Here is a 15,873-nt window from a genome sequence, read left to right on the forward strand (position 1 = left end):
CCTTAAAGTCCTCATATCTATCCTTTCTTATCATTTTTTAGAGTCTGATATTTCTTGTTCGAGACTGGAGTTTCCCATACGAATTTTCATATGGAGCTGATGGTGGTGCCAAATTCTTGGAAAAACGCCTCAAGGTTTGTTAGATATTTAGGTGCATGAAATTTCACTGACAATAATCTAGAATTATTTTTGTTGGATCATTTGGTGAATAGATACTTAGTAGCCACAATCTCATTTGTTATGATATTAATGACACAGGTAAAGAATTCTTTGTATATACCTATAAAACAAGAATTTACTCCTAAAGATAAAACTTTTACTTTGAAGAACTAAGTCACTTCAAGACTGATAGTGCAAATATCAAGATTCAGGTTTTAGTAGAAGTTTCAAAGCCAATGTAACATATATCTAATTTTGAAATCCCTAGAGTCAATCTTAGAACACAGAATGTAAAATTAGAAGGCCTTCCACTTTCTGCGTCATGCTAGTTCAATACTGTACAAATTGTTACACTGAGCAGATATCACCAAAAGTGCCTACTGGGAAATCAGGGAGAAAGATCAAAATTTACAAAAATGTTCCTTGAAAATTGAGATCTCTGAACCTATTAGGTTTACAGTCATAATAGTTTGTCTATATTAAAAACTATCAAATATGTATCTACATAAGGTGGGAGGTGAGGGTGATTTGGCTTGTAAGTAAACACCCAACTATTCAGATTCCATTCTAGAATTTAAATATACACTTACCAGGTGATAGGAGGCTGTCTTGAATATCTACTAAAAAGAAAGTAGAAATATCTTACTTTCTCTTTGTGGCTCCTATGAGTACTTTGAATTAAAATTTGAATTTGTAGAAACTAGCCAGAGTAAAGCCCTATTAATTTGTATTAAAAATGGGAAGGCCCATTTGAGTTAGTATAAGGGTAGACACTTGCTAATTATAACTATGCCATGTGTTTTCTATACTTAGACATGACTGTGTGTGGCAAACCACCCAAAACTTTCTTCTTTCTTTAGTAGCAGCCCTGTCGTGTCATTTTTATCATTGTGGGACCAAAAAGACATAGCAAATATAAGATGCCACAGAATTCCTTTGCAAAATTTATGACGAAAGTAGTTCAAACTTCAGAATGATTTATTGCAGGTCTCAGGGAACCAGCATGAAGAACTACAGAATGTCAGAAAACACATCCATTCCTGTTTCACCAACATTTCCTGTTTTCTGCTACCTCATCCTGGCTTAAAAGTAGCTACCAATCCAAACTTTGATGGAAAATTGAAAGGTTTGTGTCTTTTAGTGAATATGTTTGCATCACTTAGTCTGATTATAAAAATGTCATTTTATCTACTGGGCTTATGGCTGATAGTTTAGTTTATCTACTGATAGGAGGCTGATGATTAGAAATTGTCAGGAGAATAGGGCATCCTGGGCTGGTGCTCCTCCTTGGCGAACTGTGGGATTCTGTGGGCGCTGAATATATACGCGCCTGCAAAAACAGGCCAGATCCTGAGTTCACCTAGAAGGCAGTAACCGTCACCTTCTCATCTCTGTGCACTGAGAAGTGCTCCTTCATGTTTTTATGCTTCATTTTCCTTATCTACATGAAAAAGGAAAACAGATGTCTATAGTATTGGAATTCTGTATTAAGTTATATAATTAGAGATTGAGAGAAATGCTCTTTAAAACTGCTCCTAAATAATTTAATTATAAATTATAAAAACTTCACTAAAAATGGAATCTTGTGTGGAAGAGGACCAGTTTCTTAAAACAAAAAAAAAACCACTAGAGTGTTTTTCAAATAGTGTATACTTATAGGATGTAATTATGTCTTTAATAGAGGACTGATTGTTACATGATTCCAAAGCAGCTGGACTTGTTAAACAAACAAACAAACAAGAGCGGGAGGGGAGGTAGGAGTCTGGGAAAATGGAAGTTAATCTTTCCCAAAAGATATCCATCAGGGCTGTAGACATATGCTTTGTAGTTAATATGACATAGTTCAAAGACATGACTTTTTAACTTGAAAGCATGGTGTGGAATATACCACTGAATTCAGACATTTGTTTAATTTACTGTGGCCTTTGTGCGTCGTGCCAGGAGTGAGACAGTGACATTACAAGCTTTTCAGCACAATTGTTGTCAGAGGGATTTAAAATTACTTTAAAGAAAGGACAATACTGGCAGATTTGAAAAGCAAATGAATTATTTTTGTCCTTGCACCCATGACATTGACTCTCAGATACCTTATATTTAACTTTAGTAGTTAGTACCATAAATACAATACCAAATTTCTCAATCATTCATCAGCATGGGGCTTATACACATTTTGTCTTACTTTTATACAACAGACTAGATAGCAGTAAGCATATGGTACATATGGATGACAGGCTTCTATAATTTCACTGTCACATTTATGAATTCCAACCCACTAGTGGATGCACAGATCTCAGTATTGTGCAATTACCTAATGGCTTTAATGTGTTTTGAATAAATTACATAAAGAAAGGCTTCTTACATAAAGAGAAAGCTTCTCTTTCTCCTCTGGAGTTGGGAGACATAAACAGGCAGAGGAGGGGTGCGCCTTCAACAACAGTCCTTTATTGGAACTAAAAATTACCGTGGCTTGTTCCATTACTGCAGTATACAGCTACAGATCTTGGAATAACTGATACTTTTTGCAATGAAAGAGCTCAGGGAGAGAGTTTAAGACAAATCATGCAAATGTAGAATCCTACTTATCATTTGTATTTTTTATTTTTAGAGACAGGGTCTCACTCTGTGGCCCAGGCTGGAGTGCAGTGGTGCAATCCTAGCTCACTGCAACCTTGAACTCCTGGCCTCCAGCCATCGTTTTGCCTCAGCCTCCCAAGTAGCTAGGACTAAAGGCACACACCACCATGTGCAGCTAATTTTTTAAAAAATTTTTTGTAGAGATGAGGTCTTGCTGTGCTTCCAGGGCTGGTCTCAAACTTCTGGGTTCAATCAATCCTCCTATCTTGACCTCCCCAAGTATTGGGATTACAGGCATGAGGCATTGCACCCAGCCACTTATTTTATTTTAGAGACAGGGTCTCACTCTGTCTCTCAGGCTGGAGTGCAGTGGTGCGATCATAACTCACTGCAGCCTTGAACTATTGAGCTCACGCAATCCTCCTGCTTCAGCCTCCCAAATAGGACTACAGGAGTGTGCCAGCATGCCCGGTTATTTATTTATTTATTTATTTTGCAGAGATGGGGGTTTCACTATGTTGCCCAGGCTGGTCTTGAACTCCTGGCCTCAAGTGATGAATTACAGGAGCCACCATGCTTGGCCAGAATCCCACTTTTTAAGACATTTGTTCTCCATCAAATTTTATTCACTTCTATGCATATATTGACCTACACAATTGGTTTACAGCTAACTATAAGTTATGAGTTTACCAAAGTGGCTCACCTAGGAAAAAGAGAAGTGAAAGGTAGCTTCAATTTCCATAAAAGTTCCATTTTAATGAGACTTTTGTATCTTACAAGACTGCTGCTGTAAGCCCTCTTGTGGGCAGAAAGGTTGTACTTTGCCTCCGTGTTTCTTTGGGCAGTTTTGAAAGTCTGCTATCTACATTATTTTTCTGTCCCACCCTGAATCTTACAGTTTGGTGTGATTTCTATCCAGGGTGTCTTGTCAGCTGACCATGATGTTCTCCAGAGGGCTGGCATCTCAGTGGTTGCCTCTGGTGAAGAAAAGTCTCTGAATAAACAATTATGCAAAAGTTGTTCTTGCCGGGCGCGGTGGCTCAAGCCTGTAATCCCAGCACTTTGGGAGGCCGAGGCGGGTGGATCACGAGGTCAGGAGATGGAGACCATCCTGGCTAACATGGTGAAACCCCTTCTCTACTAAAAATACAAAAAACTAGCCGGGCGTGGTGGCGGGCGCCTGTAGTCCCAGCTACTCCGAGGCTGAGGCAGGAGAATGGCGTAAACCCGGGAGGCGGAGCTTGCAGTGAGCCGAGATCACGCCCCTGCACTCCAGCCTGGGTGACACAGCGAGACTCCGTCTCAAAAAAAAAAAAAAAAAAAAAAAAAAAAAAAAAAAAGTTGTTCTTTGATAATAGTTTCTCATATACTCTTTCACACACAGAAATAACTTTTAGCTCATTATCAATAGTAATCATTGTTATAATAACTATTTGTTCATGGTCGCTCAAAGTATTGCAATTATTATTATTTTACCTATGTCTAGTGTTATTAAAAACTGATAATACTATGATTAAATTTAACTACTATTAATTTAAGAGCTTCCCAAAAGGAAATGAAGAAGATTAAAGGCACTTAATCACATTCATTTATGCAACATTCAACCAGCTCTTATTGGGTGCTTACTGAATACCTACCCTAGCATTGCAAATACAATTTTTTAAATAACAAGGAGTTATCCTTTTTTTTTTTTTGAGGTTGCTCTGCATTATAGTACCATATGTAGAATGGGCAGATAGCCACATGATAAGATGTGGAGCTGCTTCCTTAGCAGCTGTGGTTAGACTTGAGAATGCATAGTCAAATGCGTGTTTCGAATCACTTATCAGAATCAGGAAATCCCGAGAAAATATCTTCCTTTGTTAATTTATACAGCAATACTATACTAGTGCATCTGCCCTGTGGAGTTCTTACAAAGCATGCATCATATTCTCAACTATTGTGGCAGATAACCACCACTTTGACCAAGCCACTAAAGTCCTTGGAAGATTTTACCATTGTGGAAGAAATAACCAAAGAAACTTACTGAACATAATTCTGAATCAGCTATTCATATATATTAATTGAACACTTGCAATGCCAAAGCTTATTAATACACCTCTGCAAATCAATTTGAACTGGTTTGCAGATTTTCTGGGTCATCTATTTACGGTGTTCAACTAACATTAGCAAGAGCTCACTACCTATGTATGTTATGAATATATTGTTCTTATTTTCTGAATCCAAAATTGGAATATGTAGCATTGGTTCCAGTGAGAACAAAGATGGCTACTGCCATCTTCAGACACATTTTTTAATCCAAATGTGTGGTTAGATTCTGGTTACTTTAATGATAATTAATTACCACACTTGCTGGTGCGTTAACACACAGTCATATCTTATTCCATTCCAATTGTATAAGGAATGTTTGGGGACAGAAATTTATATACATGTTTTGAAAGTGATTTTATAAGAAGAAAACTTTGTTTTATTCAGAAACTCAAGAATTGATACATTCTAGATGTATAGTAATACTCTACTAAAGATGAAAAAACATAAGATCATATAGCAAAAAAGAAACCTATTAGTATCAGTGAATACAGATACATGGCAGGCAATAAAACGAAACAGGAATGTGGTAACATAAATACAAATATCAGTATTGTATTCCAGTGAATACTGGTAACTAAAAAGCAAACCGCAATAATAAATCTATATATAGTATAAAGCAAAATTATCAGTGAAGATTGGTACAATGCAAACAACAAAGTAAGTTTGAATAAACTCCACTACAAGTACCCATAAATCATGGTCACTAGAATTTCAAAGTGGCACAAAACATGAAACAAAATAACTTTGAAAGATATCCAGCATCATGCTTGTGTGTGTCATAAAAGAAGTAAAGAAAACAAATTCTAACATAAAATAGTATTTCAGTGTAGCCACAATGTTATAACTGGGGTTATAACAACAGGAAAAATGCAAACACAGTCTTAAGGTTTGAATCTTTAAGGCCTTCAAAATCACCAGCCCCAAAGCCTGAAAACTCAGTAACTCTGCTAAAATTTAGATTTTTTAAAATTACAGGCAGTTACTGAATTTACTTAGGAACCAAGCAAGTCACTGGACAGATCATGCTTTTTTACATAGTATGTGTATTTTTCCATATATATATGTGTGTGTGTATGTGTATATATATATATGTATGTATGTATGTATGTATTTTTTTTTCTTTTTTTGGAGACAGGGTCTTGTTCTGTCACACAGGCTGGAGTGTGGTGGCACAATCTCAGCTCACTACAACCTCCATCTCCGGGTTCAAGTGATTCTCTTGCCTCAGCCTCCAGAGTAGCTGGGACTATAGGCATGTGCCCCCATGCCTGGCTAAGTTTTTTTGTTTGTTTGTTTTTTGTTTTGTATTTTTAGTAGAGGTGGGGTTTCACCATGTTAGCCAGGATGGTCTCGATCTCCTGACCTCATGATCCACCTGCCTCAGCCTTCCAAAGTGCTGGGATTATGGGCGCGAGCCACTGCGCCCAGCCATGTACAGCTAATTTTTATATTTTAATAGAGACAGGATTTCACCACGTTGGCCAGGCTGGTCTTGAACTCCTGACCTCAAATGATCCACCTGCCTCGGCCTCCCAAAGTGCTGGGATTACAGGCGGGAGCCACTCCACCCGGCCCCAATTTTTCCATATATTTGAAATAACAACTTAAGAAATTATCCCAGTGTTCAGAAGACTTCTCTGGTGATGATTTTCTATATTACTTTGCTAAGTCTGTAATGTTAAGCTTTAACCTACTGCTACAGCTTGGGTTATGTGTAATCAGTTATATCAAACATGACAGCTACATAACGCATACTACCTCTCATCTGCTTAAGTGGCCTTTTCTTGCTATTTTATTTTGTGTTGCTGAGTTCCACCACTAGAGGTAGCATCATTATCACTATCTTTTTGAACTCTGCAGTCCAGTTACCACAGCTTACCCAGTTTTGTACAATTCTTAGAAGATGGGCTCGCTATCTATGCATGGAGCAATTTTTGGATGCATTTTCTGGAGGGAATGCATTATAATAAGCCAGTAAAAATCTGGTCTCTTCCCCATTTATGAGCCTATGTATATAAAACCATAAATAAGACTTAAAACACGAACTGGTTATGGCTGGGCGTGGTGGCTCATGCCTGTAATCCCAGCACTTTGGGAGGCCGAGGCGGGCGGATCATGAGGTCAAGAGATCAAGACCATCATAGCCAACATGGTGAAACCCCACCTCTACTAAAAATACAAAAATTAGCTGGGCATAGTGGTGTGCACCTGTAGTCCCAGCTACTCAGGAGGCTAAGGCAGGAGAATCGCTTGAACCCAGGAGGTGGAGGTTGCAGTGAGCCAAGATGGCACCACTGCACTCCAGCCTGGGCGACAGAGCAAGATTCCATTTCAAAAACAAAACAAAACAAAAAAGCAAAACAAAACAAAAAAAACCTTCAACTGGTTATATGAATGGGCTACATACAAAGCATACATGTAAAACCAAGCAAGCTAACTTATAATATCAAGAAAGCTAATTTATTTATTTATTTATTTATTTATTTATTTATTTATTTTTGAGACAGAGTCTTGCTCTGTCGCCCAGGCTGGGGTGCAGTGGCCGGATCTCAGCTCACTGCAAGCTCCGCCTCCCGGGTTTAGACCATTCTCCTGCCTCAGCCTCCCGAGTAGCTGGGACTACAGGCGCCCGCCACCTCGCCCGGCTAGTTTTTTGTATTTTTTAGTAGAGACGGGGTTTCACCGTGTTAGCCAGGATGGTCTCGATCTCCTGACCTCGTGATCCGCCCGTCTCGGCCTCCCAAAGTGCTGGGATTACAGGCTTGAGCCACCGCGCCCGGCCAAGAAAGCTAATTTATAGGTGGAAGACAAGATACATATGAAACGGGAGTGGAAATTTGGGCAAGGAGAATCATTCACTGTGAGAAGAGCAGGTTTCAGGAGTTGCTTAAGTGATAGGGAAGTGCATGATGGCATTATCACTGGGGAGGAAATGCGGGAGATCAAAGGATGTTTTATTCTGTGGCATGGAAGACTGGGAAGGATTCCAAAAATAATAATGGATTTGCTTTTATTTGTAGAAATAGACGATGAATTCATCAAAAACTTGAAAATACTGATTCCTTGGCTACTTAGTCCTGAGAGCCTAGATATTAAAGAGATCAATGGGAATAAAATCACCTGTCGGGGTCTGGTGGAGTACTTCAAGGTATCACTCTCATTTCTAGAGCCTTTGTGAGTACTTAGATTTGACATATATTGGATCGCAATTCCTATAAACAAAAATTATGGACCCTATAATATGAGAGCAAAGGTACGAGGAATCTATAAAAAGGATTTTTAAAATCCCTTTAAAAAGCTTTTTCAAATCCTTTCAGAAACCTTACTTTCTGAAATTATTCTTTTGAGGAAACCACATAAAGGTAACTTTATTGTCCCCTTTTATACTGAGGGAACTGTATTTTGAAATATGAATGTAAGAGCTGGAAAAGTCTTTTGGGGGAATGGGGTGTTTCCCAGGGCCCATGATCTATTCTGAATTTTACCTTCATAATTCTGAAGATTTTCCCCAAGGGGATACCTTCCTACTGAAGAAAATACTTCCGCATTTCTTACTCTCTGCACCAAGAGCCAATATGAAGTGGAATTATTTTAAATTTGCATTTACCTGTTTGCCTTAGATAGCACTGAATACTTTTTAACAACCCATATATATCCTGGAGAATTTCAGTTAGCAACCCAATTGTGGACTGACACTCCAAGGACTAAAATATCAATTTTTAAAATTCATGCTTTGTCATTTAATATGCTGTCATATAAGTTCTGTACGATTTATTTACCTTCATGATTGTCAGCAATAAATGTCATGTTATTTATCTAAAATATGAATTTTTACTGCGTGTAACACTGTGGAGGTGCTTACAATTTGGTAGGAGATTCAGAACCCTCACAAGGGTCTGTTCCATAAAGCTTATGACATCAGCAGGGTACAGATTCCTGTGGGTAACTGAAAAAGGGCGGTTACTCCCGGCAGAGGGGTCTAAGAACATTTTAAAGGGAGTAGCATTCAGTTGAGCCTTTAAGAAGGGCCAGATTGGCAGACAGAGATGTTTGAAAAAGGCATTTCGGGAAAGGGAAACAACATGAACTAAGAAAAAAGGGAATTTAAGTATGAGAAAGATAAAATAGTTATAAGTTCCTGAAAATATTTTTGAAATGTCAAGAGCTTAGAATGCAATTTCATAGAATTAGAGGAAATATTGAATGGAATTGCTTGAACATGAATCTTTCTTTTTTTTTTTTTAGGCTTATATAAAGATCTATCAAGGTGAAGAATTACCACATCCCAAATCCATGTTACAGGTATTTATTAATGAGGAGGCATGTTTTAAGACACGTGACTAAGGCTAAGATTTCTGGCTGTCGGAAATTACCAGATAATAATATTAGACAGAATGACTTATTGGAAGATTATTTGCCTAATAACTTTACCTATTTATGTTTTCATCTAAACATTTTTCACATAAACGTATTGCAGCCTCACTTGTGTTGAGACACACACACTTTATACCAAAGGGTTTTCATTCTCTTCGCACTAAATTTGTTTAGAAAACAGTCTTATATTATGATTTAGATTCATACATGTAACACACAGTAGAAAAGCAGGTCCAAGTTTTAAACAACTGTTTCTCTACAAACTTTTTCTTTTTTTTTTAGACGGAGTCTCGCTCTCTCCCCCAGGCTGGAGTGCAGTGGCCGGATCTCAGCTCACTGCAAGCTCCGCCTCCCGGGTTCACGCCATTCTCCTGCCTCAGCCTCCCGAGTAGCTGGGACTACAGGTGCCCACCACCATGCCTGGCTAATTTTTTTGTATTTTTAGTAGAGACGGGGTTTCACCGTGTTAGCCAGGATGGTCTGAGTCTCCTGACCTCGTGATCCGCCTGCCTTGGCCTCCCAAAGTGCTGGGCTTACAGGCGTGAGCCACCGTGCCCGGCCTCCACAAACATTTTTGTTTTAAAAGGAGCCAGGCACGGTGGCATGTGCCTGTAGGCTCAGCTAGTCAGGAGGCTGAGGCAGGGGGATCACTTGAGCCCAGGAGTTTGAGTCCAGCCTGGGCAACATAGTGAGACCTCACGTATAAAAAATAAGTTAACATACTTTGGCTGGGAGTGGTGGTTTATGCCTGCAATCCCAGCACTTTGGGAGGCCGAGGTGGGCAGATCACGAGGTCAACAGATCGAGACCAGCCTGGCCAACATGGTGAAACCCCATCTCTACTAAAAATACAAAAATTAGCTGGGCGTGGTGGCGCGAGCCTGTAGTCCCAGCTACTCGGGAGGCTGAGGCAGCAGAATTGCTTGAGCCCGGGAGGTGGAGGTTGCAGTGAGCTGAGATCATGCCACTGCACTCCAGCCTGGGCAACAGAGCAAGGCTCAGTCTCAAAAAAAATAAGAATAAAAAAAATAAATTTTAAAAAGGGAGAAACTAGTTTCCTTATATATTTTTAAAATGTAAGTTCTTAATAGTTCCTTTTTGTTATCAGTGATACACTCTTCTATCAGCAGCAGTCCTTAGACATATTTGTGTATATTAGTATTTATAAAATGTACTGTGTATTATTCCCCATGAGTTTGGGTTTATAGATATTTTTACTTCCCAGCATTTAATGACAGGTTAAAAAATATTTTTTGAGAGGAAAACTCTTCCAAATGAAAATTCATTTTAGAACTATTGTGTATTGAGTAAAAATCTGTTTATGCATTTTTGAAACTTTTTTACTAATTTTTAAAATGTAGAAATATTGTAACCGTTTTAAATTACGTTGAGGACTTTGGTTTCTTGCACATTTCTTGCACATGATGCTCTGAAATGTGAACTGCCTGTGGAAGTTTAATCAATATGAACTGCATTTTACATCATATTTTGTACTTTGTCCAAAGGCCACAGCAGAAGCTAACAATTTAGCAGCCGTGGCAACTGCCAAGGACACATACAACAAAAAAATGGAAGAGGTAAGAATTAAATGTTTTAAATGCTGTCTTAAACCAGTATTCTTCGTGCAACTCATTCTCTTTTTTCTTCCATGTTACACTGTACACACATGCAATGAGGTGGCTTTGACTTTTTCCTCAGCCTGTATCATGTGTCTATTTATTATATTCCTGAAATATTTTTTAAAACATTACATGTGCAATTTTAAAGGCATTTTAAATGAATTGTCTCTCTCTGTAATATATTCCTATTCACATATTTGGGGGTGTGTCAGATCTTTCCACTATTTATAAAATCTAGTAGCTAAAATAGCATGTGATACCCTCACCACTACGCCTCCTTATATTCCACAATTTTGGTATTTCTCTTAAAGATGAAACCTTTTAGGAAAAAAAAAAAACCTTAAGGGCCAATATTTCTATTTATTACATTTCCTCATTTTAACACTCCAAATTAGGATGGATCTAATAATTATTGTGTATATGTACTACTGTGATAGATATTTTCTCTTGAAAATGTTATGAAATTAGGTTGGGTGCGGTGGCTCACGCCTGTAATCCCAACACTTTGGGAGGCCGAGGTACATGGATTGCCTGAGGTCAGGAGTTCGAGACCAGTCTGGCCAACATGGTGAAACCCTGTCTCTACTAAAAATACAAAAAAAATTAGCCAGGCATGGTGGCGTGTGCCTGTAATCCCAGCTACTTGGGAGGTTGAGGCAGGGTAATTGCTTGAACAAGGGAAGTGGAGGTTGCAGTGAGCCGAGATTGTGCCACTGCACTCCAGCCTGGGCAACAGAGCAAGACTCTGTCTCAAAAAACGTTATGAAATTAAAATTGCATCCAAAATTGAAGTCTTAGAATCAATGAAAATGTAGTATATGGAGTGGCATTGTTTATGACATAAGGACAATCAGAATGAAAGAATTCTCCGTAATAGTTAAATCTCAAATGCAGGTATACCTCATTTTATTGAGCTTCACTTTCTTGCACTTTTTACAAATTGGATGTTGCCAGCACTCCTATGTGGAACAAGTCTGTTGACACCCTTTCTCCAACAGCATGTGTATGTCTGTGTCACATTTTGGTAACTCTCACAATTTTTCAAACTTTTTCATGATTACTATATCTGTTACGGCGACCTGTGATCAGCGATTGCTGATGTTACTATTGTAATTGTAATTGTTTCGGAGTGCCATTAACTGTGCTGTTATAAGATGCTGAACTTAATCGATAAATGTGTTTTCTGACTGCTCTATCAACCAGCAGTTCCTCCATCCCTCCCTCTCTGCAGTCCTCTTTTACCTGAAGCACAATAATATTGAAATTAGGCCAATTAATAACCCTACAATGGCCTCTAAGTGTTGAAGTTCAAAGAGACACATCTCACTTTAAATCAAAAGCTAGAAATGACTAAGCTTAGTGAAGAAAGCATATGAAAAGCTGACATAGGCCAAAAGCTAGGCCTTTGCACCAAATAGTTAGCCAGGCTGTGGATGCAAAGGAGAAGTTCTTAAAGGAAATTAAAAATGCTACTCCAGGCTGGGTACAGTGACTTATACCTGTAATCCCAGCAATTTGGGAGGGTTTTACACCTGTAATCCCAGCACTTTGGGAGGCTGAGGCAGGTGGATCACTTGAGGTCAGGAGTTTGAGACCAGCCTGGCCAACATGGTGAAACCCTGTCTCTACTAAAAATACAAAAATCAGCCAGGCATGGTGGCACACGCCCGTAGTCCCAGTTACTCGGGAGGCTGAGGCAGGAGAATCGCTTGAACTCAGGAGGCAGAGGTTGCAGTGAGCCAAGATTACGCCACTGTACTCCAGCCTGGGTGACTGAGACTCTGTCTAAAAAAAAAAAAAAGCTACTCCAGTGAACACACAGATTATAAAAAAGTGAAACAGCTTTTTTTGCTGACACAGAGAAAGCTTTAGTTTGGATAGAAAATCAAACCAGCCACAACATGCCCTTAAGCCAAAGCCTAATCCAGAGCAAGGCCCCTAACTCTGTTCAATTCTATGAATGCTGAAAGAGTTGGTAAAGATGCAGAATAAAGTTGGAAGCTAGCAGAGGTTTTTGGTTCATGAGATTTAAGAAGCCATCTCCGTAACATAAAGTGCAAGGTGAAGTAGCAAATCTTGATGTAGAAGCTACAGCAAGTTATCCAGAAGATCTACCTGAAATCATTGATGACGGTGGCCACACCAAACAGAGATTTTCAATGTAGATGAAATAGTCTTCTATTGGAAGATGCCATCCAGGACTTTCCCAGCTAGAGAGGAGAAGTCAATGCCTGGCTGCAAAGCTTGGAAGAACAGGCTGCTTTTCTTGTAGCTGGTGACTTTAAGTTGAACGCAGTGTTCATTTACCATTCCCCAAATTCTAGGGCTCTTAAGAATCATGCTAAATCTACTCTTGCTTGTGCTCTATTAATGGAACAACAAAGCCTACGTAACAGTACAGCTGTTTACACCATGGATTACTGAATATTTTAAGCCCACTATTGAGACCTACTAAGAAAAAGATTCCTTTCAAAATATTACTGCTCATTGGCATGAACTTGTTCACCAAAGAGCGCTGATGGAGATGTATTTAAGGAAATTGAGGTTTTCAATGCCTGCTAACATAATATCCATTCTGCAGCCCAGGGATCAAGGAGTAATTTTGATTTTTCAAATGTTAATAAGAAATACATTTTGTAAGGCTATAGCTGTCATAGACAGTGATTCTTCTGATAGATCTGGGCTTTGTACATTGAAAACCTTCCAGGAAAGATTCACCATTCTAGATGCCATGAAGAGAATCTGTGGTTTATAGGAGGCAAAAGTATCAGCATCAACAAGAATGTGGAAAAAGTTGATACCAACTCTTCTGGATGACTTTGAGGGGGTTCAAGACTTCAGTGGAGGAAGGAAGTGCAGGTGTGGTGGAAACAGCAAGAGAACTTAAAAGTGGAGCCTGAAGATGTGACTCAATTGTGTAATCTCATTTAACGGATAAGGAGTTGCTTCCTATGGATAAGCAAAGACAGTGGTTTCTGGAGATGGAATCTACTCCTAGTGAAGATGCTGTGAACGGTGTTGAAATGACAACAAAGGGTTTAGAATATTTTTTATTGATACACAATAGATGTACATATTTTTGGAATACATATGATAAATTGATACATCCATATGTAAAGATCAAATCAGGGTAAGTGGGATATTTATCACCTTAAACATTTCTTTATGCTAGGAACATTTGAATTATTCTCTTCTGGCTATTTTGAATGTACAATATTGTTATTTACAGTCACCCTACTGAGCTATTGAACACTGTCTTACTTCTTCTAACTGTATATTTGTACCCATTAATCAACCTCTCTTCATTCCCTTCCCCCTGCCTTTTCCAGGGCTTTAAAATATTAAATAAAGTTAGTTGATAAAGCATTGACAGGGTTTGAGAGGATTGACTCCAATTTTTAAAGAAGTTCTGCTGTAATATGCTGTCAAACAGCATTCCAGGCTACAGAGAAATCTTTCATGAAAGGAAGTCTATCAATATGGCAAACTTTACTGTTGTCGTATTTTAAGAAATTGCCACAGCCACCTCAACCTTCAGCAACACCACCCTGATCAGTCAGCAGCCATCGACATCCAGGCGAGAGCCTCCACCAGCAGATTGATGTGCTGAAGCCTCAGATGATCCTTAGCATTTTTTTGCAATAAAGTGTTTTAAATTATGTACATGGTTTTTAGACATGCTATTGCACACTTTAATAGACTGCTATATAATTATAAACATAACTTTTATATGCATCAGGAAATAAAAAAATCATGTGATTCACTTTATTACAGTGGTCTGGAACCAAACACGTATTATCTCTGAGGCATGGCTATAACCAAAGTGAATGAATGGTATGGTTAACTGAGATCACCCTTGTAACTTTTCAAAAACTTGAAAATGTGATTCAAGAACATTTAATATACTCCTACTTAGTTTCTGGAAGAAAATACTCAATGGGCTCCATTCAAACAAAAATCAGTAAAACTGCTAAAGAATGTATTTCGCAGTTTACTTTGAGAGCTTTATAGCATTGATCATTGTTTATTAAACTTCATTGGTTAAAATGACTTTGGTGAAGATTTCCTAGAATTTGGATATATGTAGTTTTCTTAGATTTGGATTCATTCTGTGAATGAACTCAATTTTGTACTTCATGTTGTGTCACACATGTCTTTTCATCTTGAAGGACTTGAAGTGATGAATATTATTTTCCACAGCAAAAAGAGAAAAATGTAAAATGACTTTAAGCCACCTATAGAATACCAGTCCCATTTACAGTCATGCCTCATGGATAGAGGGTGGAAAGATGTGGGCTGAAAAAACATATATGCAGGCTCCTGATTATTCATGTATTCTAACAAACTCAACTAGCTAAGTGAAAAATTTTGATACAGTTGCCAATTTTACTCTACATTGCATAAACGAATACTTCTCTGCCTGATACAGATTTGTGGTGGTGACAAACCATTTCTGGCCCCAAATGACTTGCAGAGCAAACACCTGCAACTTAAGGAAGAATCTGTGAAGCTATTCCGAGGGGTGAAGAAGATGGGTGGGGAAGAATTTAGCCGGCGTTACCTGCAGCAGTTGGAGAGTGAAATAGATGAACTTTACATCCAATATATCAAGCACAATGATAGCAAAAATATCTTCCATGCAGCTCGTACCCCAGCCACACTGTTTGTAGTCATCTTTATCACGTATGTGATTGCTGGTGTGACTGGATTCATCGGTTTGGACATCATAGCTAGCCTATGCAATATGATAATGGGACTGACCCTTATCACCCTGTGCACCTGGGCATATATCCGGTACTCTGGAGAATACCGAGAGCTAGGAGCTGTAATAGACCAGGTGGCTGCGGCTCTGTGGGACCAGGTAAGAACACTTTTAATTCACAACTAACTTCAGCACACATTTGAATGTCATCTGTGTGCCAGCCACTGCATTAGATGTTGGAAATAACACAGATCAACATGAATTGGGCCCCAGTCATCAAGAATGTTATGACCTGCCCAGATACGAACAACTAGCTATATAATACTGTGTAAAATGTGAAGTCCTATTTTCCAG

The 15,873-nt window shown here is 38.7% G+C and overlaps 1 protein-coding gene across 2 annotated transcripts in view; it reads left to right on the forward strand.

Annotated features, from left to right (window-relative positions):
- The window catches only part of ATL1 (atlastin GTPase 1), a 73,327-nt gene that overhangs the window by 53,484 nt on the left and 3,970 nt on the right, over positions 1 to 15,873 (forward strand). For both annotated transcript variants that reach the window (XM_045396388.2, XM_015453268.3), the window contains exons 7-12: positions 42 to 134; positions 1,147 to 1,285; positions 7,845 to 7,972; positions 9,070 to 9,126; positions 10,704 to 10,775; positions 15,247 to 15,678. In XM_045396388.2, the coding sequence (XP_045252323.1) occupies positions 42 to 134; positions 1,147 to 1,285; positions 7,845 to 7,972; positions 9,070 to 9,126; positions 10,704 to 10,775; positions 15,247 to 15,678 (921 nt within the window). The remainder of the gene's footprint in view (positions 1 to 41; positions 135 to 1,146; positions 1,286 to 7,844; positions 7,973 to 9,069; positions 9,127 to 10,703; positions 10,776 to 15,246; positions 15,679 to 15,873) is intronic.

The sequence above is a fragment of the Macaca fascicularis genome, chromosome 7, assembly GCF_037993035.2.
Source record: "Macaca fascicularis isolate 582-1 chromosome 7, T2T-MFA8v1.1".
In the NCBI taxonomy this organism is placed as follows: Eukaryota; Metazoa; Chordata; class Mammalia; order Primates; family Cercopithecidae; genus Macaca; species Macaca fascicularis.